Source organism: Rattus norvegicus, chromosome 12 (assembly GCF_021556685.1).
Source record: "Rattus norvegicus strain SHRSP/BbbUtx chromosome 12, alternate assembly SHRSP_T2T, whole genome shotgun sequence".
NCBI lineage: Eukaryota > Metazoa > Chordata > Mammalia > Rodentia > Muridae > Rattus > Rattus norvegicus.
In genome coordinates this window covers 40,853,149-40,877,075 of record NC_141545.1, presented here as the reverse complement: position 1 = coordinate 40,877,075, position 23,927 = coordinate 40,853,149, and the positions used below count along the sequence as shown (strand labels likewise).

The 23,927-nt window shown below is 49.5% G+C and overlaps 1 protein-coding gene, 1 long non-coding RNA gene and 2 pseudogenes across 14 annotated transcripts in view; 3 read left to right on the top strand and 1 right to left on the bottom strand.

The window, feature by feature from the left end:
* Camkk2 (calcium/calmodulin-dependent protein kinase kinase 2) overlaps positions 1–23,927 on the bottom strand; it is a 50,817-nt gene that overhangs the window by 7,359 nt on the left and 19,531 nt on the right. For 6 of the 12 annotated variants that reach the window (XM_087579439.1, XM_087579440.1, XM_087579441.1 and 3 more), the window contains 12 exon segments: positions 22,970–23,017; positions 20,526–20,579; positions 19,692–19,743; positions 16,936–17,069; positions 12,765–12,801; positions 10,182–10,203; positions 9,951–10,039; positions 8,129–8,328; positions 7,601–7,654; positions 4,804–4,877; positions 4,616–4,703; positions 3,289–3,417 (listed from right to left, as the gene is read on the bottom strand). In XM_087579439.1, coding sequence (XP_087435565.1) covers positions 3,289–3,417; positions 4,616–4,703; positions 4,804–4,877; positions 7,601–7,654; positions 8,129–8,328; positions 9,951–10,039; positions 10,182–10,203; positions 12,765–12,801; positions 16,936–17,069; positions 19,692–19,740 — 876 coding nt within the window. In that variant the 5' untranslated portion in view covers positions 19,741–19,743; positions 20,526–20,579; positions 22,970–23,017. 12 annotated transcript variants of the gene reach the window in all.
* On the top strand, positions 4,577–9,695 carry LOC120095972 (uncharacterized). 2 transcript variants are annotated; one of them, XR_015634833.1, is made up of 3 exons: positions 4,577–4,725; positions 7,756–8,000; positions 8,082–8,170. It is a non-coding gene; the product is annotated as an uncharacterized LOC120095972 (long non-coding RNA). The 2 variants fall into 2 exon arrangements; XR_015634832.1 differs by lacking the exon at positions 4,577–4,725 and adding an exon at positions 6,257–6,363 and having other exon boundaries at positions 8,082–9,695.
* LOC134481312 (large ribosomal subunit protein uL30-like) lies at positions 11,492–12,551 on the top strand (annotated as a pseudogene).
* On the top strand, positions 14,405–14,473 carry LOC120096090 (U4 spliceosomal RNA; annotated as a pseudogene).

Here is a 23,927-nt window from a genome sequence, read left to right as displayed (position 1 = left end):
CTTGCGTCTGTTTCTTAATTAAAACATTTTGTGTGTATGAATGCCTTCCCTGCACATATGTGTGTGCACTGTGCACATGCCTGGATGCATGTATGTATGCACTGTGTACATGCCTGGATGCACATGTGAGTGCATTGTGTACATGCTCTGCCTGCACATATGTGCACTGTGTACATGCCCTGCCTGCACATGTTTGTGCACTGTGTACATGCCTAGATGCATGTATGTGTGCACTGTGCACATGCCTTGCCTGCATATGTGTAACTTTATATATGCCTGGATGCATGTATGTGCACTGTGTACATGCCTTGCCTGCACATACGTGTGTGTGTACTGTGTACATCCTTGTCTGTACATATGTGTGGACCATGCACATGCCTGGATGCATGTATGTGTGTACACTGTATACATGCCTGGTCACAGAAGAGGGTGCCGATTCCCATGGAAATGTAGTTGTAGATAGATGTGGGCTGCCATGTGGGTGTAAGAGCAGGAAGTGTCCTTAACCACTGAGCCATCTCTCCAGCCCCTAAAAAGGGTTTTAAGTCTGTGCATCACACACATGCCCAGTACCTACAGAAGCCAGATGTGTCAGACCCCCTAGAACTGGAGTCACTCAGAGTTGTGAGCTGTCACATGCATGGGTGCTGGGAATTGAATCTGGAAGGAGAAGCAGCCAGTGCTCCTAACTGCTAAGCCATCTTTCCAGCCCCTACAAAAGTTTTCAGATCTTTTCTGTGTGGTGGTGGTGGTGGTGTGCGCATGCACGTGTGGAGGTCAGAGGTCCACCCCTGCTGTTAAGGCCTCTCCCTCCACCTTGTTTGAAAGAGGGTCTCTCTAGCTTTTCACTGCTGTGTATGCCAGGCTGGCTGGCAAGGGCCTTTCCAGAGGGACCTGACACCCTCCTCTGGTCTCCACATGTGTGTGAACATTCATTCATACACAATCACACATGCGCACAAAAACAACTAGAATTTTAAAAATACTCAAACGAAAAGGGGGGAGGGAGGAGCACTGATTTACAACATGGTCGAAATACTCAGATGTCCACCAGCTAGAAAGTGTAAGACTGGTGGCGCATCTATGAAGGAACAAGCATCAATACCACCACAACACAGGGGAACCTTGGGAATGTGACACTACAAAGGAAGCCAGACACAAAAGGCCATACAGTACAGAATCCCACTGATAACAACTGTCCAGCACAGATCAACAGAGGAAGAAAACGGAGCAGTAGCCACCTGCCATGGGGGAGGGGAGGGGTGGGGCACTGGGGTTTGGGAGAGGATTGTGTTGCAAGTGTCCCGAATGCCAATAAATAGAGAAGCCACACCCCCAAGGATAGCCTGACAGCTCCCAGCACAGCAAAGTGCCAAGGGATTCTGGGACGAGCCAGCTCCTTCCCTCTGAGCCTTGGGAGGTGTTCCCCCCTAGTTGCCCTTCCCATGCCTCTGATCCCACGGGGAGGGTGAACTCTGGGTCCATCTTTCTTATGAGGTTGGAGCCTCAAGAACTGGTGCCAGCTCATTTTTGTCATCTCAAGCCTGGCATGTGACAGGCACTCAGTATTTCCCAAGGGACAGGTACATAGAGAAGGCTAGACCTCATAACCACGCCCCACACACACACCCCCTCCCTGCTCCAGCTCGCCTGATCCTAACCCTGCAGGCTCTTCCTGTGCTCTTGGAACTTTCCTTCAGCAGTGTGGGCTTTCTGGAAGCTTCTGCCTGTCACATTGTCCCCTCTCAGCAGGTTACACCCCACCTTTCTGCATTCATCCGTTTCTTTTTTTCTTCTAATTTTTGTTTATGTGATTGAATGGTTTGCCCAAGTAGAGTGCGTGAGCGTGTGAGCGTGCGTGCGTGCGTGCGTGCATACCACTGGCATTGCCGGTGCCTGCAAAGGCCAGAAGAGGCTTCAGGTCCCCTAGAAGTGGAGTTACAGATAGCTGTAAGCTGTGGGTCCTCTGAGACTCAAAGCGGGGGTCCTCTGCAAGAACAGTCGGTGCTCTTAATCCCCAAGCCCAGCCCCTTTATTCACTTCTTAAGAGAAGACTCTTTTTGATCCATGGTAGAGCCAAGTGTCCCTTCCTCAGGGACATTCCCTGCAGCCCCTCCATTGAACCATACAAGTACTCCTTGGCGTGACCATCTCCCAAGGAAGGCAGGGAACACGTGGGTGGTGCTCACAGCTCTTCCCTGAGGAACCACTTACAAATGGTTAAAGAAGCATTTCTCCACGGACAAATACCTACTGCAGACCCCCAGGCCAGACGCTTTCCCCCAAGAGTGTCTGGGGAACACAACTACCCAAAGTGGCATGGAGTCCGACCCAGCTTCCTCTCCCACCACAAGCACGGGACCTGGGAGTGAAGAGTAGACTAGGAAGGGCGAGTGGGCGTGGTTATGTGAGTGGGCGTGGTCGTGCGGAGCCCCGGGCGGGAGAAGAAACACGGATGACTGCCCAGCCCTGGAGCTCAAGTTCCAAAGGAGGCAAGAGTCAGTATGGGATAAGCAAGAGAGAGCAGGTAAGCAAAGAGCAGGAGTCAACTCTCAAATTTCCAAAGGGACCCTTGAGCCCAGTCCTAGCTTTGCAGAGCCCAGGGCCTGCTAGTCTCCGGGGTTGGGGCGGCGGCTCAAGTGGGCAAAACATAATCTGGGCTTCTGATTATGAAGGGTATGGGTGCTTAGAGCAAGAACCCCTGGGCCTCCCATCTCTCTCCGGGAGCCAGAAACCCTCCTAAGAGGCTGGCAGTGGGGTAGCTCCTACAGTCTCCAAGGTGAAGACTACTCTTTCAAGCTTCCTTTTCCCGGGGCAAAGACCCAGATTCAAGGCCACAAAAAGGAGTCCAGTGTCTTCCCAGATCTGTGTCGCAAGATCTGGAAGAACTTTCTGCAGTGGGAGGTGGGAACCCCTGATCCTGAGAACCACATGGGAAATGTGGGTCGTGCCTAGTTAGCTGCTCTAGAGACTGAAAAACGCACCGGCTGGGGACGCCATCTTGGATGCTTTGACTCCAGGTGATTGCAACTCTGGGCTGTTTGTCCTCATCTTCCTGGCTCCTCTCCCCTAATGTGCTCTGAAAGCAGGAATTTAAAGAGCAGTACGGTGCCTGCAGTGGGTTGCCCGGCTCTACAGAAACACGGGAATCCCAGGGTTACCTACCCTGACGAGTAGCCCCCAACAAGATCCTGACAGGCATCTGGCCTGCGTCCAGCCCTGCCCTCTCTAGCCCTGCCTCAGGCTCTCTCAGCTCCAGCTCTTGGTCGGTGGGCCTGCCCGCCTTACCACAGTTGCCAGGCTGGGAATGTGTTTGACTGAATTCTCGACCTCCTCTTCGGTCACCTCGACCAGTGTGCAGTTCTCGTCCTCCGACGGCAGTGGCTCGGCCCCGTGCCTCGTGACCCAAGGGTGCAGCTTCAACGAATGACAGGAGGGGTAAGGGACAGGTGCCACTGGTTCCCGAGAGGCCCTGTCAGCGAGCAGAGCCAAGGAGGGCATGCAGGAGGGAGAGGCCAGGGCCTGGGGTCTGGCATGCAGGAGGAGCTTGGGATCCAGGCATAGAGGTGGTGAGTGAGACGGGAGGAAATGAGAAAAGGCAGAGATGGAGAACGGGAGGGGCCGCAGTGCTGTGATGTGTGCAGAGACAGTTCTCCACCCCACCCCGAAACCCCCATCATGAAAGGAACAACCAGATTTTGGCATTAGCTTGGCCCAGCTACCCAGGAGCAGCCACTGATCCCCGCCAACTCTCCCCAACAACAGAGGTGCTGCTCTGAAAAAGTGTTTCCCTAGTCCACAGAAGAGGAAACAGAGTCACGGTAGGTCCAGATGGAAGGGCACACTCACAAGGGGACCCAGGCCCCCTCTCCAGGGTCTAAGTCCTTATCTGGGACTTCTGGGCCCTCTTAGAGACACCCGTGCGATTCAAGTGAGCCAGGCACTTCAGAAGCCCAGGAGCGCGCTTTCTTTCTTTCTGTTTTCAGACTCGGTCTCAGAGTGGGCTCTGACCCACTACGTAGCTAAGGGACAACCTTAAATTTCTGACCCTGGGGTTGGGGATTTAGCTCAGTGGTAGAGCGCTTCGTCCCCAGCTCCGAAAAAAAAAAAAAAAAAAAAAAGAAAAGAAAAGAAAAAATTTCTGACCCTGCCTCTACCCGCAAACGCTGTGATTGTAGGCATGCATTAACAACACCCAGTATAAGGTATTAGAGACAAGAGCCCAGGGCTTCACGCTTACTAGTTCTATCAACGGAGCAACATCCCAAGCCTCATCTTGAGATTTTTTTTTTTTAAAAGGGGTCAGATGTGCGTATGTGCCATCGACAGGGGTGTGTGGGGTGTTGGGCGAGGTCTCTGCTGGTGGTACTTTCTACCCCAGGGTAGAAGTCATCAGGGAAAGGATGAACTGCCCACTAACATTCCCTGACTCTGTTGTTCCTTCAAGGGACTGGCCCATATCTTCAACAGGGCCATGAAAGGACAGCCCAGAGCCCAGAGGCTCCAGGACATGGAAGGCGGTGATGCAGGAGGGTGTGGTGCTATGGAGAGGGCTGAGCCAAAAACGTTTCCAAGCACAGGACACCGGCCTTCACAGCCAGCAGCAGCCGAGTACCTTGATTTCAGGTACCACAATCCTGGACTCTGGGTTCTTGTCCAACATCCGGGTGATCAGATCTTTCAAGTCTTCGGCTATGTCAGGCCTGGGGATGACAACAGTCACAGGTAGGTCACAGAAAACTCAAGAAACCTGACCACTAAGGAATAAGGGCGTGGCGTGATCAACAGAGAGGCACTACTCACTGGTCTGGAAACTCCAGGGCCTGACTCTTGATCTTACTGTGCAAACACATGATTCGTTCATCCATGAAAGGGCACTGTGGAGAGGCCAGGGAGTGTGGTGCTCAGTGGTTGCCGCCTGTATCCTTCAGAGCCCATCTGTGCTGTGTCGCTCCTCAGGGATCACAGCAGTGGCCCAGGCTGGGGAGGGGCCGGGACCCATTCCCCTTCACTCTGCCCCCAGATCAGTAGAGGACGGGAATGTCTAGTAGGTGTCAAGCCCTTACCGACCACACTACTGACCTGCTTTGTTTCGAAGCTTCAATTTCCTACTGACGCAAAAGCAAACACTCTTCCCCGCCCACCTACCCAGAGAGCAATAAGGAAGCTGAGGGTAATATGTGTGTGCACATGTGTGAGTGTGATTGTGTCTGTGTGTGTGATTATGAGTGTGTGTTTGCATGTGTGATTATGTGTGAGAAAGTGTGTGTGATTGTGAGTGTATGTGTGATTGTGTGTGTATGTGTGTGTGAGAGAGTGTGTGTGTGTGTGATTATGAGTGTTTGTATGTATGACTGTGTGTGTGAGAGAGAGACAGAGTGTGTTTGTGTGTGTGTGTGTATGTGTGTGTGTGTGTGTGTGTGTGTGTGTGTGTGTGTTATGAGGATTTACCCTGGTTCAGGGGCCATAGTAGACTTTGTGTGACTACACACAGCCAATCCATGGTGCCCTCTACCTAAAATGATCTCCCCATCAAGTGCGTGGCTTTTTCTCTCCAGTCATGTCTGACCAAAACTGCCTACGAGTGGTCCCCAGCCAAGCAGACCTACCTCATTCTTGCCAACCATGCCATCCCTAGCTGGGCACCTGACCTGACAAGACAGTCATTTACTGATAATTCCTTTCCACTGAATCCTCAATGACACCGGCTTAGGGCTTCCTGGCTGGCTCTTTCTCAGAATGTCCTTGGCACAGTAAAGATCTACTGAACTAATGAAAATTCAGGTTGGTTCTGTCTAACCTCTCAGGGCTAGGGTGCAGCTCAGTGGTTCAAAGGGTGCTTAGTATGCACAAGGCCTGGGTTTGACTGACATCCGAGAGAAGGTAGGAATGACGAAAACAGACATATGGATACTATAATATGGTGGAAGAATCCATGTGGTGGGGTTATGAAGTGGGTGTAATGGGGCTGGGGATTTAGCTCAGTGGTAGAGCGCTTGCCTAGGAAGCGCAAGGCCCTGGGTTCGGTCCCCAGCTCTGAAAAAAAGAACCAAAAAAAAAAAAAAAAAAAAAAAAAAAAGAAGTGGGTGTAGTATTTGGAATATGTTTGGCACATAGGAGGTGGCACTATTAGGAGGTGTGGCCTTGTTGGAATGGGTGTGGCCTTATTGGAGGAAGTGCATCACTATGGGCCTGAGCTCTGAGGCTCCGCCCAGTGCTCTTGGTTGGCTCCGCCCAGAGTCACTCTCTCTTGGTTGCCTTCTAATCAAGATGCAGAATTCTGAAGTCCTCCACCAGCATGGTGCTTTCCTGCACCCTGCCATGCTTCCTGCTATGATGATAATGGACTGAACCTCTGAAACTGTAAGCCAGCCCCAGCTAAATGTTTACTCTTATAAGAGTTGCCTTGGTCATGGTGTCTCTTTATAGTAATGGAAACCCTAAGTAAGACATGGGTTTTTACTACAGAATTTACTTAACCTTATGTTGAACTGAAAATTGTTCTAAAGATATACTTTTTATTATGTGTGTGTGTGCATGTAAATATGGGCCACTTGTGTGCAGTGCCCTGGGGGACCAGTAGAGGGAGGGAGAAACCCTGGAACTCAAGTTTCAGCCCCTTGTGAGCAGCCATATAGATGTTGGGAACCAACCTGGCTTCTCTGCGTGCTCTCTGCTAGGCCATCTCAACCAGCCCCAAGAAAAAAATTTCCAAACAAATATTGAGGGAAAATAGTCTTTTTTTAAAAAAAAAAAAAGGTAAAATTATTCCTTCCCTCCCTCCACCTTCCTTCTTCCTTCCTTTCTTTGAGGCAGAATCTCTCTTTACCCCTAGTGGTCCTGAAAGTCTAAAAACCAGACTGGCCTCAAATTCAGAGATCCCCCTGCCTCTGCTTCCCAGGTACTGGGATTAAAAGTGTCTGCCAGCCACCATGCCAGGCTTTGAGACACAATTTGTAAGCTTTCCTCTACAGGAGCACAAGCTCAAAAAGGAAAGGTGCAAAAATCAGATTGAACTTCACAGTTAAAAGAGGTGCCTTTCCAGGCATAGTGGTGCATGCCTTTCATCCCAGCACTCTGGAGGCAGAAGTAAGAGGACCTCTGTAAGTTGAAGGTCAGCCTGGTCTACAAAATGAATTCCAGGAAAGCCAGGGCTACAGAGAAACCAAAACAAACAAAACCAAAAACATTCCCTAAGTCAATAATGCTCTACAAACTATGGTTCCCATTCTATCCCTGGCAAGAGTAGCTAGGAACACCGATGTAAAGAATATCAAATCAGTACTAAGCAGCAAAGAATACAGTGATTGATTAGTGATGTCTGGCTCAGGCTCAGGAACAGACAGAGGTAGTACAGTGTGCATTTGCCCTAAACTCATCAAGTATCTACAATCTCCACAGTCTCTGTTAATCCTCCTGTTTCTTTCGACCATTTTCATACAAATGAAAACACTGTAGAGATATGCAGATTCCAAAGAATATCTTTTTTTAATCTATTCATTCAGCTGTGGAGATGTAATCTGCAAATGACAACTGTCTCCTTGCAAGGCAACCAGCCACTCACAGCACTCAGAAGACAGGACATATCACCCTTTCTTACCTGGCCAAAAACAAAGCAGTATAGTGTCACACCCATGGCCCAAACATCCAAGGCCTGCAAGGGAAAGAGAGCTCAGTGTGATGAGTTGTTTTTGCAGGTCCAATAACTAAGTCTCCAACCTCCCTGGCTAAACAACATTCTCTTAATCTACACAGGTGGAACGAAGCCTGTTTCTTAGCGCTGTTGGTTGGGACATGACACATGGGCATGGCCAAGGACAGCCCAGCACCCTGCAGCCACAGTGGTTGGTTTGAATTTCTTTGCTGTTGCTGTTCAGTGAGCAAAGCTACAGAGCTGATCGCCTGATGAGAAGCAATCTGCAGGGTCTGGTGCCTGACCCTCTTCCAGGGCAACCAGCTCAGGAGAACGGAGACAGAGCTGGGGAGATACCGATCCTCGAGTGAGTTCCTGCGTCTGGCTGGTCCTATTCACCAGCTACATGACCCAGTGCACTTGCTAAATGTGTGTCTCTTACACTTAGAACCCAAGGACGCTGATACAGGCAGAACTCTGCACACCCAAACCTACCTTTCCGGAGAAGATCTTCCGGGTCTCTGAGAGCGACTCGGGCGCCATGAAGGCAGGCGTGCCCACGGTGTTAGACAGCAAGGCGTCGCTGCCCTTGAACTCATTGCTCACGCCGAAGTCGGCTATCTTGATGTGCCCGTCCTCCCCCACTAGGAGGTTGGAAGGTTTGATGTCCCGGTGAATGATCTTCTGGTAGTGTACTAGATACAGAGGACACCAATGGACAATGGAGGAGAGGGGGAGGGAAAGTCCATGAAAATCTCCACTTGGCCATGCAGCCCAACATGTCCCTGATATCTCATGTCCCAAGCCCGGGGTGCCCTCCCCAGACATGCTAGGAAAGACAAGGGGAGAGCGCCTTTAAGGACCTTTACATCACCCTCAACACACCAACCATCGATAGCGATGTTTAACCACCTGGCACAGCCTATAAATAGTTTTTGTTGACTTGGGCTTCCAGCCAGGCACACTGGGACCTGTAACAGTCAAGCACAACTCCCCTAACCAATGGCTAAGGCTCATCATGGCCAGCAAGGCAACCTAAGCCAGGCTCCTGAAGGATGAACCACTGCACAGAACGTGGGCCTTAGCTTCTCGGTGGACACACGCATCAGACAATACTATGTATGGTCTGGAAGTCCCAGCCTAGGGTAATGATGAACTTGGTGGTGTAGAAAGAGCAAAGGTTTAGGACTTCGCTCTACCACATTTATCCTGATTAAATGTCAAAACCAAGGGGGATGGGAGCGGGCTGGAGAGATGGCTCAGTGGTTAAGAGTACTGACTGCTCTTCCTAGAGGTCCTGAGTTCAATTCCCAGCAACCACATGGTGGCTCACAACCATCTGTAATGGGATCTGATGCCCTCTTCTGGTGTGTCTGAAGATAGCTACAGTGTACTCATAATAAATAAATAAATGTTTAAAAAAAAAGGGTGGGGTGGGATGGGGTGGGGTGGGGTGCGGGCAGTGGTGGTGTATGCCTTTAATCCCAGCAGAGGCTAACAGACCGCTGTGAGTTTGAGACCAGCCTGGTCTACATAGTGAGTTCCAGGATAGCCAGAAAAACCCTATCTCCAAAAAAAAAAGAGACAACTATCCCATATACTAGGGCGGCAGGGGTAAAAGTCACCAATGGGCAACAAGAACCCAACAGAGCCATTGGTAGCAACAGAGACTTTTTCTCACAGATGAGGGTAGCAGGAGGATAACAGGACCCCCATCCCAGGGAGCTGGATGGGGAGGGAGATTATGCAAATGGAACCCTCGCTATGCCTGGTCTCCATAGAAAGGGCTGGATTCTTGAAAGACACCAGTGTGCAAGGCAGATGGCTCAGTCAGTAAAGTGCTCAAAGGCATGAGATCCGAGTTTGGTCCCCAGCACCCATTTGGAGGCCAAAACAAAAACACAAAACCAGCTGAGCGTGGTGTGCACTTGTAATCCCCACACGAGGCCTCACTGGCCAGCCTCGCTTGTGAGCCCCGGGCCAATGAAAGACACTGCCCCCAATTCCAAATAGACTGTCTTTGCAGTCTATCACAATCTGTTAATAAAGAGGTTATTCTCATCGTAAAAATGGGTGAAAGAGGTAGAGAGCTCCGGAGGGAAGACACTGAGCCTCCATGTGCAGAAGCCTATATGTTCTTCTACTGCCCAGGGACAGCCCCGTCTGTGGCCCACACAGTCCTGTGTCCCCACCCTCCTCCTTTGCTCCAGCAGGGAAAAGAGATACTTTCCATTCCTACCCACTGGCTGTGATGCTAACTTTCCCAGAGGAGCGGCGGCTCTCCCCACCCCCACCCCACCCCCAGGGTGTGGCTTACAGTACTCAATGCCTTTGATCAGATCTTGGAAGTAGAACCGGGCCTGGTCTTCAGACAGTGGCTTGAGGGTGGGAACTTCCATCACAGGCCTGAAAGGGCGGGACACTGCGTGTAAACAATATAAACCAGATGCAGCCAGCCCTGGCCCACTCTCTCCCTCAGAGCCCAGCTCCCTTCCCTCAGCCTTCAAGTGCAAAAGCCTGGCACTGGGCCTGGGAGACAAACACTCACCCTTGGTTGACCAGTTCAAACACTGTGGGGAAGAGAAGGGAGAAGCTGTCATCTCGAGGCACAGTGAATCCACCTCCCGCCTCCTCACCTACCCCACCTCCAGGGAGGACTGAGGAGACGACAGCACAGTCTGCTGAACACAGGCTGCTCAACATTGCAAAGTGCTCGCTACCGAGGAGGAAACGGACAGCCTGCTGGCCCAGGGCCTACTTGGACTTTATTTCTAGGACTCAGAATAGTCAAGGAAATGTTGTGCCTGATGGTGCAAGTCTCTAATCCCTGCTACTTAAGGAGCTAAGGCCAGCTGGGGCTATAGAGTGAATATAAGAGTAACCTAGTCAACTCAGGGAGTCCTGTCTCCAAAGCTGTATCTGGGGATTTCAATGATATAGAGCAATGCTGGCATAGCATACATTGGGCTTCGGGTTTGAACCCCAGGAATGGAACACTCTCTCTCTCTCTCTCTCTCTCTCTCTCTCTCTCTCTCTCTCTCTGAGATACACAAACTCAGAGAAACACACAGACATCACACATACATACACTCACACTCACACACACACCACACTCTCATACCGTATACAAATACTACATCACACACATGCACACACACATGCACCACACTCTTATACCACATATAAACACTACACACCACAAATGCACAAACAGACACACACACACACAGGGCCTTGGGGACAGAACCCAGACCTTGCACATCTGAGACAAGCATGCTGCCACTGAACTGTATGTTCTCCTGTTTTTCTTTAAATTGACTCATTTCTAATTTTGCCCCTTCCTTCAGGGGTCTCACTCTGCAGCCTCTGGCTGGTCTGGCACACACAAATATAGATCCTTTGCCTCTGCTCCTCAGTGCTGGGATTAAAGGCGTGTGCCACCATCCCTGATGTCCTCACCATTTATAAATGAGTCTCTGACGACACAGCTGGGCTTTTGTCTGGAATTGTCCCCAGGTCTCTGAGGGTCCCATGAGGCTTCCCAAACTCACCGTTCTTACTCCTGGCCCCTCTCCCTACTTGTCTAGCACCAACCTTTTTATTTTTGAAGTTCTTAAAGCCTTAGGGCTTTTCTGCCTGTTCCTCCCTCTGCCCAGCTGCCCTTCCCCACATTAACGTGGCCAGATCTTTGACATTCGGGTGTTTGATGCTCATCTCCTATGTGATGTGGTGTGTCCACTGTCCCTGACATCACCCTAATTAACTGCCCTCAAAATATCTAAACTTCTCATTTATCTAATTACCGACACTATCTTTCCTGTCTAGGATAGCAGCTATAAAGCTCTCCTCTTTCTGATCATGCTGTCCTCGGTGCCTAGAACAGGTGTGAGTACACAGTAGGTGCTCAATATAGAGCCACAAATGAACACATAAGAGATCTAGATGTTGGGGTTGGGGATTTAGCTCAGTGGTAGAGCGCTTGCCTAGGAAGCACAAGGCCCTGGGTTCGATCCCCAGCTCCGAAAAAAAGAACCAAAAAAAAAAAAAAAAAAAAAAAAAAAGAAAGAGATCTAGATGTTAAAGGTCCCAGCAAGCTCTGGAACTGCGGAGGCTGCACCACAGAAGAAAAAGAAGGTTGCCGCTAGCCAGGAACCCTTAAGAAGAAAAAGATTCCTGCTGAGCCAGAAACCCTTAAGAAAAGTGAAGAGTTGAAGGTGAGGCACCTGAGGAAGAAGTTTGTCCTGAAGCACTGTGAAAGGCAAGGAGGAAGCTCATCTAGGAGAGGGCAAAGCACTCTCACAAGGAGTGCAGGCAGAAGGACTGGACTGAGATTCGCATGGCTAGGATTGCAAGGAATGCTGGGAACTTCTATGCGCCCTCAGAACCAGAATTAGCCTTTGTCACCAGGATCCGAGGCACCAGTGGAGTTAGCCCAAAGGTGTGCAAGGTGTTGTAACTGCTGTCTCCAGCAGATCCTCAATGGCACCTTTGTTAAGCTCAACAAAGCTTCAGTTTACATGTTGAGGATTGTGGAACCGCACATTGCATGGGGATACCCCAACATGAAGTCAGTAAATGAGCTCATCTACAAGCGAGGCTATGGTGAAATCAATAAAAAGCCTTGACAGATAGTTATAACTCCTTGATTGCTCAATCTCCTGGTAAATTTGGCATCATCTGCACGGAGGATCTAATTCATGAGATCTATACAGTTGGGAAACGCTTCAAGGAAGCAAATAACTTTCTATGGCCCTTCAAACTATCTTCCCCACGAGGTGCAATGAACAAAAAGACAACTCACTCTGTAAAAGGTGGAGATCCTGGCAACAGGGAAGACCAGATAAACAGGCTTATTAGACGATGAACTAAGGTATTGCCCGTGGTATTTTTATAATCTGGTCAGTTAATAAACAGTCATGGCTTGGCAAACTGAAAAAAAAAAAGTCCCAGCAAGAACTCCTTGCTATGCCCTGCTTTAAACCAGATGTGTGGGCTCCTATGGGGTGCACCTGGACCAGGAAAGAGGAACCTGTCCTTGGTGGTTCCAGGGCTACAGCTATCCGGAGAGGACGCCCAGGCACTGGCAAATGCAGCTAGCTGCTTCAGGGTGGATGGAAGGAAGCAATCTTACCCATGTACAGATGGTCCTCGTTAGGGTCATCCAGGACCTGACAGCACAGCCACCCAGGGACAGGAGCAAGGAAAGAAAGAACAAATATGAGTGAGGGGAAGGGGAACATTCCCACCTTGGGCGGGGTGGGGGGGTAAGGGGGGACGGGACTTCCCACCCACAGAGGGAACACTTCACACCCTCAGGAGGGAGCACTTCACACTCACAGGGGGGAGGACTCCCATTCACAGGGGGAGCACTTATAAACCTAGGAGGGAGCACTTCACACCCTCAGGAGGGAGCACTTCACACTCACAGGGGGAACACTTCCCATCCTCAAGGGGGGCATTCCCAACCCACAGGAGGGAGCACTTCACACCCATAGAAGGAGCACCTCACACCCTCCGGAGGGAGCACTCCCCACTCATGGGAGGGAGCACTTCCCACCCTTTTTGTTAGTCAAGACAAAAGACAGAAATTTCCAGAGTGTGAGAGCCAAGTGCACCCATCCTCAATGTCTGGAACAGACTGAAGAGAAGAAGAGCAGGGAGGAGTAAATTCTCCCCAGAAATGCCCCACTCCCAGATGCCAATCCAGCCCATCTCCTAGGACATGCCCTGGGTTTCAGGGTAAAACTTAAGCTCCACTTGAACTCAAGAAGTGGACCCATTCCTCCCAACCCAACCAGGACATGTCTCCATGCCTGCTCCTGCCTCTCTTCAATGGGCAGCCTCAAGCTTGTTCACTTTCTTGGTGATGTCCAGTACTGCCTTGGGCACACAGTAGGTACCTAAGAAACACTGATATATAAACAGAATGATTGTGTGGCCTTGCTGAGTTGGGTCAGATGCACGGGGTACTGGGGAGAAAAAGATCCCACTAGGACTCAGTGCTACCTCAGGCCATGCTCCATGGGGCTTCCGCTAAGATGGCCGACTCCAGCATTGGGGGATTGAGATCGGGAACACAGCATGGCCTTAGGACAAAAGGTAACCGCTTACAGCTACTCTCTTCTCTCTTTTGGGGAGAGAGACATGGATGGGCAGGACCCCCAACTAGACTAAGCTGCCTGTCTCTTCCACATCACACACCTTCCCCAGCACCCTAGATGCACAAGACCACAGGCACACCACCTGGCCATTCCATCCGGAACTCTGAGCCCTCCTGTGAGGGAAAGTCAGACCCAGGACGCACGCAGAGTTCCATGGCCATGGGTCTCCAGGCAGAGTGACCATGGCGCCCCAATCCCAAAGGGAAGGGAAGGTTCTCCACAGAGGCTCGGGACCCTTACACATGTGCCGCCCCCACCTTCGCAATGTCCTTCCCTGTTGTCTCTGCTAACCAAGGAATAGCTAAGGCCATTTCAAAGATTATTTTCTCCACAAAGTCCTCCCTGCCTCATTCAGACAGTTGACACAATCCTTTAGGTGACAACCTTGACCCGAGGGGCTCCAGATTGGATCTGCACCTCCTGTGGACTCCCCAAGTCACCTTCAGAGGGTCTACGAGATAAAAACTATTTATACTTTCAGACTAAGACACCACTGGCCTTTCACTGTCCTTCCCTACTGGTATCCACTGTCCAGAAGGCACAAGACAGCGTCACCAGAGGCTGAAGGCCAAAGCAGAGAGTCTAGATGCCTTTTAGAAAGTCAACATTAAGCTTTGCGCAGTGGCAGTATCGTAGCCAATGAGGTTTATCCAAGGCGCGATTATTGCTAATTGAAAGTCAACATTAGGGCTGGAGAGATGGCTCAGCGGTTAAGAGCACTGACTGCTCTTCCAGAGGTCCTGAGTTCAAATCCCAGCAACCACATGGTGGCTCACAACCATCTGTAATGGGATCCAATGCCCTCTTCTGGTGTGTCTGAAGATAGCAACAGTGTACTTATATTCATAAAATAAAAATCTTAAAAAACAGAAAGTCAACATTAACGAAGAAGAGCAACAACAGTAGCAGCAGCAGCAACAATGTATAAAATACATCCTTTTTTTTTCTATGCTAGGGATAGCAGACTCAGTCAGTAAAGTGGTAAAGTGCTTGCCTTACAAACACAGACTTTAGTCCAGCCCCCAGAGTCAATGTAACAAACCTGGTAACCGCTAGAGAGATGACTCTAAAACGAAGAGCCTGTACCTGAGCCAGGCTGTGGTGGTGCCCTCCTTCAATCCCAGCACTCGGGAGGTAGAGGCAGGTGGGTTTCTGTGAGTTGGAGGCCAGCCTGGTCTATAGAGCCAGTTCCCGCACAGCCAGGGCTACTCAGGGAAACCCCGTCTCCACAGTAGAGTTCAATTCCCAGCATCCACCTCACACAACCACCTGTAACTCCAGTTCTAGGGGATCTGACGTCTCTGGCACCGGCATGCACATACCACCCCCCCATATAGACATAATTAGAAATTAAATAATAAATCCTTTTAAAAAGTGAAGCATGGTGGCACATGCTTAGAAGACAGAGACGGGCGGATCCCTGGGGGCTGCTGGCCAGATAGCCTAGCCTTGTTGGTGAGCTCATTACTTCCTGAGGAATGACACCAAAGACTGGCTTCTGCTCTCCACAGGCATGTGCACACGTGCGCACTCACACACCCACAAAGTTGCTTTTTGTAAAAACATACCTCTCTTAGTCATATACAACAGGGTTACTGTTTTTCAAGAACTTAATAAAGAATTTAAAATGCTGTCATTTTATGGTTTTGACTTTGGGGTTTGCTGGTTTGGTTGAGACAGGACTGCTCGGACGGCAGGCTGACCCTGACCTTCTGAATCTCTAATCTCCATCTCGAGCGTTGAGAGTCCAGGTGTGTCTGGCGCTGGTTTATAGGTTAATGGGATACACAGGAATCAATGTAACCAGTGTGAGTGAGCTGGCAAACCTTTAGGCTGGGTTATCGATAACGTCCCCCTGGCACACATTCCCAGGCAGCATGCACTGTCCCCAACCCCAACACACACAGGTCTCACCCCCTCCCTGGCTACCACAGTACAGCTTGGCCTCAGACTCAACACGAAGAAGCCAGCTGAACACCCTCTGCAAACAGCCTCCAGCCTAGATCGATCTTTCTCTGTATTAAGTTGTTTTTCCAAGAATTCGTTACAATGACTAAAAGCCAACACAGGAGTTTTCCAGAATGTTTAAAGTTCATCAAGTCATCTTGAGACAAAAACCAAACCAAACCTGAGAACTGGTAACACTGAAGCAAAGGTTGGCTAAATATAGTGCGGGCTGAACCTGGCTCCTCCCATGTTTACAGAGGAGGGCTCACTGGAACACATTCCCGCTTTCTTACTGCTTTGTTTGTTTTTGCGACGAGCTCTTGCTATGTAGCCCTGGCTGGCCTGGAATTCATTATATCTACGAGGGCCACCTCAAATTCACAAGAGATCCGACTCCCTCTGCCTTCTGAGTGCTGGGATTAAAAGTAGGTACTACTATCCCCAGCGCTATTGTTTACGGTTGTTTAAGCTGTGGTTGTTTTTGTCTTGTGTGTGTTTATGCACATTACACCTTTATGTGGGTTCTGGGGATCGAACCCAAATCCTTGGGCTTCTATCATCAGGAGCCAAGTGCCTTTGCCCACTGAGTTATCTCATGGGACTTCCCTGGTTTGTATGTGTAGCTACTTCTGTGGCCCAGCTACCTGCAGGTATAGTAGAAAAACAACTAACTTCAGAGAGAAAGAAGTAGGGACTGGAGAGATGGCTCAGCGGTTAAGAGCACTAATCAGGTCCTGAGTTCAAATCCCAGCAACCACATGGTGGCTCACAACAAATCTGTAATGAGATCCGATGCCCTCTTCTGGTGTGTCTGAAGACAGCGACAGTGTACTTATATATAATAAACAAATAAATAAAGAGGGAGAGGGAGAGGAAGGTAGGTAAAGGGCAAGCCTTGGAACTCTCAGCCTCAACTTTTGCATCTGTAAAATGGCGGTGAAAGGCAGCTTCAAGGAAGCAAGTTCCTGGGGCTGGGGATTTAGCTCAGTGGTAGAGCGCTTACCTAGGAAGCGCAAGGCCCTGGGTTCGGTCCCCAGCTCCGGGGAAAAAAAAAAAAGAACCAAAGGAAGCAAGTTCCTCAGCCTTGAGGAAGCTGTCTACTATGACTTGACTCTAGGAATCCTAGCAGTGAAGGGTCTAGATATTACCAAAGCCAGGGCTAGACCATCAGCCCTGCCCTCCCTCCCTCCTCACCTCCACCAGCTTCACCACGTTGGGGTGATCCAGCTTCTTGAGGATGGCAATTTCCTGATACACCTGCTCAATGGGGCCCCTGGGCTGGATGCAGCCCCCTGGAGCTGGGCGAGTACCTCGAGGTGGGGGGCGACCTGCAGGAAGCACAAAGAATTAGGGCAGAGACCTTCCTCTGCAGAAGGCATCTGCTCTTGACAATTCCCCTGCTACCGGAAATCAGGGAGGCGGAATTCCCCGGGCCTCTCGTTCATCCTGTAAATCCCTTTCCTGTCACAGGCCCAACCCAAAGTGACAGAAACTCACTGAGGATGCTGGTCCTGCCCACCTCCCTCACCATCCCAGGGATGTGTTTGGGGTGTAGCTAAGCGGGTAGAATGCTTGCCTAACACGCACAGAGTCCTGGGATGAATCCCAGTGCCGCATAAAACACAGTGTGGTGATGTACCGCTAAACTCTTAGTATTTGGAGGGGAGAGGCAGGAAAATCAGAAGTTCAAGGTCATCCTTTACTACAAAGCAAGTAGGAGAAGGCCAGTCTGAATTACACAAGATGCTGTCTCAAAAGGAAAAGAAGAACCACATATAACCAAAAACCAAACCTAACCAAAAAAAAAAAAAAATTGGGGGCCCAGTTTTCACACTGCATAAAACAGACCCAAACATTATCCCTCTCCTCCGTGCATAGAAATGGTTACGGGTGCCCCAGAGAGCCAAGGAGAGGAAACAAAAAGACAGTCAATGAGAGAAAAGATGAGCTAGCTGTGCCAGGATGGGGTGTTACTCAGTGGACACGAGAGAATGTGAAGCCCAACAGTCAGACCCGTTACATCTGCACCCGTGTGAGAATGCAGGATCAGCGAAACAGAACGCAGCTGTGACCAAGCCTGGGCAAGGAAGACGGGCAGATGCAGCTGCTGAAAAGGGTGTGCAAGGAAAGGGGCTGAGTTAGCCTCAGCGTGGGACACGGGAGGAGCACACCTGACATCCGTCAGGAAGCTGAGCGGGAGGATCCAAAGGTCTGAGGCTAGCCCAGAGTAGTTTGCCACAGAGAAACAGATGTGTGGTGACCCGGACGACAGGTGGCTGCCACGCCCACCTGCAGCCTGGCTTCCTGGGTACCATCACCAGTGACTAACTGAGCTCTGGGAATCCAAACTCCATCTACATGACAAGCACTTTAGCCACTGAGCTATCTCCCTGGCTCCATTAGTATTTTACTTTTGATGCAAGTGTTGCTATCCTGGAGATCACTATATAGACCAAGCTGGCCTTGAACTCACATTCACCTACTTCTGCCTGCCAAGTGCTAAGATTAAAGAAGTGTACACCACCATGCCAAGCCCAATATTTAACTGTTAAAAAAATTCAACATTTGTAATGTGTTTTAGTGGCCTACTTTTTTTTTTAATTTTTTTTTTTATGTGAGCACAGTGTCACTGTCATCAGACACCAGAAGAAGGCATCAGATCCCATTACAGATGGTTGTGAGCCACCATGTGGTTGCTGGGATTTGAACTCAGGACCTCTGGAAGAGCAGGCAGTGCTCTTAACCTCTGAGCCATCTCTCCAGCCCCAGTGGCCTACTTTTTAAAATTATTCTTCCTTTTCATGTGTGTGGTTTTTTTGCAAGAGGGTGTCATGGGGCTAGCCTTGTACCTGACCCTCCTCCCTTCACATCCTGAGTGCTAGGGTTCCAGGCTTGTGTTCCATGCACTCTGATTATCTTGGAGGTTTTTTAAGTACCACTGCCACCAGGTAGCTGCAGAATATGTTGTTGCTCTTTCCAAAATTCCGATTCGTCCTCCTGCTAATGTACTTACATAAATGGCTTTTGTACAGTAAGTGATGTTTTGTGTCTGGTCTCTTTCGCTTAGCACACTTTCACTCACGGAATAGCAAACATTATTACCCTTTGATGGCTACATATTAATCCACCATATGCATACACATCTTACTTAATAGGCCACTAGAGTTGCTTCCACTCCACGGATATTGCGAATAGCATTACTAGCCCGCATGCGCAGATAAGCTTTGTGTCTCTTTCATTCTCTTGGACACTAGAGAGAAGTTGCTGGGTTCTAAGTTGTGACGATTGATACTGGTAACTAGAAAGAATCTAGAATCACCTGAGAGATGGCCTCTGGAGGATTTTCTTTGATGCACTAATTGAGGTGAGAAGGACTTGCCCACCCTGGGTGGCACCATTCCCTAGGTGGGAATCCTGGTATACATAAGCAGAGAAGGGTGCTAAACACTAGCATTCATTCTTCTCTGCTTCCTGACTCTGGATACAATGTAACCAGCCGCCTCAAGCTCTTCTTTGAAGTCCCAAATAGCAGCCAAAGTGAAAGATTTCCTCCTTAAATTGATTTTGTCAGTCTTTGATCAGGACACCAGGAAAAGAAACAAAGACACTGGTAACTCCAGGTTCAGCTTTTTGATTATTTATTTATTCTGGGGTGCATACGCCACAGAACGAATGTGAAGGTCAGAGGACAACGTGTAGGAGTGGGTTCTGTCCTGCCCTTGCCGGGCCTTAGGAATCAAACTCAGGTGATCAGTCTTGGGGCAAGTGCCTTTTCTGCTGAGCCATCTCTCCTGCCCTCAAACTCAGCTTCCAAAGTCTTACATGAAAACAAATGAGCTCTCAGGGGAGGTCCTGTATGGGATGTGGTGTCTTCCCAGAGTCTCTCTGCGGGACATCACATTCACCTGGCTCTGTCCCCACACCTTAGAACAAAGGTCAGCAACACTCACGTGGAAAGCCGGCCTGTCGGATCAGCTTCTTTTTGGACAGCACTTTCATTGCCTGCAGAAGAACAGACCCCCAAGTCCAGTTAAAGGAGATAACTAGGTTCTCTCCTCTCCAGCCTCACTGAACTCCCAGGCCCTTGGCACCTCAGGACAGGGTAGTGAGCGCCTCGCATCACCAGCAGGAGCAAGCTGCTACTGGGCTACGTGGAGACAAGACACCTGGAGTTGTGCCAGTGCCAAGCCTGGCGTACGCCCGAGGTTCCTTGTCAGCAGACTCAGCTGGGAAGCACAAAGCTCATGACTCGTGCCACTGGGTCAGACAGTGAGCCAGAACCAGAGCAATGGGCCAAAGAAGGGTATGATGGCTGCCTGCCCAAAGTCGTGCTGTTGGCTTACATCTGAACCGACACCACCTACTCCAGAGCCTCAATTACAAGGGCTCATCTATTGACTTGTTTGGGGACTGTGAAAGAGGTACGGAAGACACCAGGCCATCTGGTGTTGTTTCCGCCTAAATGACCTAAGAATAAAATGGGGGAATAAATACCCAAACCTCAATCAGAGCTGAGAGCTGGGAGCTGAGTGCTGAGTGCTGAGTGCTGGGAGCTGAGTGCTAAGAACTGAATGGTGGGAACTGAGTAGTGGGAGCTGAGTGCTGGGAGCTGAGTGCTAAGAACTGAATGGTGGGAACTGAGTAGTGGGAGCTGAGTACTAGGAGCTGAGTGCTGGGAGCTGAGTGCTGAGAGCTGAGTGCTAGGAGCTGAGTGCTGAGAGCTGAGTGCTGGGAGCTGAGTGCTGGGAAAGGGGCTTTCCTTTAGATGGGATGGGGATACTCACATAATAAGTATTGTCATTTTCATTGTAGGCCAGCTTGACAACGCCATAGGAGCCCTGGACAAAGAGATGCATATGATGTAGTAGCCAGAAGCCATGCTGTATGAGATGAGGACTCTGCCAGGCTACAGACTGCAGCTCACTGGGCAAGCGTACTGACTGAGACTGCACTCTGTTGGACTTGCCATGTCTGGAATCTAAATCAGCTGCTAACATTTCAATGGGAAGAACTAAGATAAAAACCCGGGTCTGAGAAACCTGGAAACTCTGCTGAACATGTAAATATTATCTGTGAGGCTGTTGCCTCTGCCTGCTAACCAACACCCAGTCCTGGAGGCTTCTAGCCTCTTCTCTAGGCCTAGAATGTTCTCAGCCTCTGAGGCTTGCTGCTGAATAAGCTCACCCTTGTTAGCTCTTTCTGAAGTCTGAGCTGTTCTGGCTCAAAACTCCTCTCCCAGCTGACTGATTCAGTCTGGCTTCTCTCTCGGCCTCCCACTGAATTGCTTTGCTTAGCCTCAAACTAACTCTGGCAGTCTGTTCTAATCACCTGTCTCCTCCTCTGGCTCCTTCTGTCTTCCCCTGTGTCTAGCATGCTCTCCCTTCAACCTGTCTCTGAAAAACTCTCCCCTTCTCTCTGCACTGCTCCCTTAAGTAGCTTCCCTTCCCTCTCTTGTCAAGACAGTTGGGCGGATCCTATTCTGTCAAATAGTCCTCTGATTCGTCATTTTGTCTGCCACTCAATTAGACATCACCTTCAAATGTGGGTGCTTCATTCTACACAACTTTGCCTTCATTGTTTGGGATTTAAGGTGTGTACTAAGTGTGCTAAGCCACACCACAGCCAGAAAAACTTTTTTTTTTTTTCAGTAAATAACACAATCTCTGGGTTCTTGTGATCAGATATCCTGCAACACCACTCAGGTCTCATATCTAAGCAGCTTCACTCAGGGGGCCTTCCTCCAAGGCTTACCAGTTAGCTTCAGTCCTCACTACTCCTTATGGTCTTACACTTAGCATACTTAGGCCAGTGATGCTAACATATCTTCTGTTAGCGTTTGAGTTTCTAGTCCCTCAGTGATACTAACAAAAACGGATGGGCAAGGGGAGGCCCATTAATGTGATGGGGACTATCGCCATGGCAATGGAGGAATTCTCCAGAAGTTTTCTGAACTGTAGAAACACATCTAATTTTAACACTATAAATTAAAAATAGGTTAGGCATGGTGCTGCACACTTTCAGTCCAGGCTCTTGGAAGGCAGAGGCAGGAGGACCTCTGAGTCTGAGGCCATCCTGGTCTACAGTGTGAGTCCTAGACTAGCCCGGGCTACATAGTGAGACCCTATCTCAAAGGTATTTTTTTGAAAGAAGGGTTGGTAAGATGGCTGATTAGGTAAAAATCCACCTATAATCTCAGTGCTGGGTGGGGGTGGGCAACACAGAATACCTCAGGCTTCTGGCCAGCTAGTTTTGCAGAATCTCTGAGCTTCATGATCAGTGAGAGACCATGTCTCCAAGAATAAGGTGGAGAGGTACTGAGAAAAGACATCTGTCATAAACCTTTAGCCTACACACACGCATACACACACACACACACATATACACATACCACACACACTACACACACCACACACATACACACCACACACACATACACACAAACACTACACACGCACACACACACCACACACATACACACCACACACACATACACACAAACACTACACACGCACACACACACCACACACATACACACCACACACACATACACACAAACACTACACACGCACACACACACCACACACACACACATACACACACACCACACCACACACACACGTACACACATACCACACACACACAACACACACACTACACACACAACACACACACACCACACACATACACACCACACACACACACCACACCACACACACACATACACACACTACACACGCACACACGCACACACACCACACACATACACACACCACACACACATACCACACACATACCACACACAAACATACCACACACATACACACTACACACTACACACATACCACACACACACCACACATACCACACACACCCACTCCACACACACACACCACACACACACCACACACATATACCGCACACACAACACACACACATACACACACCACATACACACACACCACACACACACACATACCACACACATACACACACCACATACACACACACCACACACACACACATACCACACACATACACATATACCGCACACCACACACACACACACACACACACACACACACACACACTATTAATGACAAAACCCTTTCACCCCACCAGCCTTGCCTCCAAAGGTCCCTCTCTTCCCGGCACTACTGATCCCCTCCAGGGTGTCAGGAACATCCCTGGTCCAGGTACAAAGGTGGCCGAGAGCCCCTGGAACATTTACCTTTCCAATTTCATCCTTCAGCGTGTACTGATTCAGCTGCACACAGTCCTGGAAAGCAAAGAGAGGCACAGGTGAGACGGATCTCACCAAAATAATACTGACTGCAAAGTCAAGGAGCACCCCAACTTCCCTGCCCTCCCCCTATTAAAGAATATATATTGGGAATGGGGGATGGCTCAGGTAATGAACTGTCTGCCACACAAGCAAGAGGACCTGGTATGACCCTGGGAGCCTACATAGAAAGGCAGGTATAGGGTAACACGCCTGCAATCCCAGCAGTGGGAGTCAGAGACTGGGGCGGGGGGTCCCTGGGCACACTGGCCAGCCAGGCTAATCAACACACTCAAGGTACCCATGAGAAACTGTTTTAGAAGAACAGGACGGCTCTCATCTGTAACCTCATGACAGGCTGATCTCTGGTCTCCACACGCACTCATTATACATGTGCACCTGTGCACATATGAACACACACACACACCAATATACAAAGAGAATATATACTAGTTTTATTATTATGGGGGGGGTCAGCACTAAGGATCACACTCAGGGCCTTATACATGCTAGACACTTTACCACTAAGCTGCACCCTCAGCCCACCCTGGGTTATACAGCTGAAGCCCTGTGTCAGAGAAAGAGAGACAGAAGGTGACGTAGGAAGATCAGGAGACCAAAAAATCATCCTGTTACATGGTGAGCTCGAGGTCAGTCTAGGCTATGAGACCGTGTCTCAAAATATAAATTTTATATATATATATATATATATATATATATATATATATATATATATATCTCCTGAGCTGAAACAAACAATTCACACACACACACACACACACACACACACACACACACACACACACACACACATGCAGCTACAGTGGGCAAGTGAGCCTCCTGGAGATGGCCCAGCATTTTGCTCACTGCGATGGGTGTACCTTGGAGAGGCACAGCCCCAGAGCTC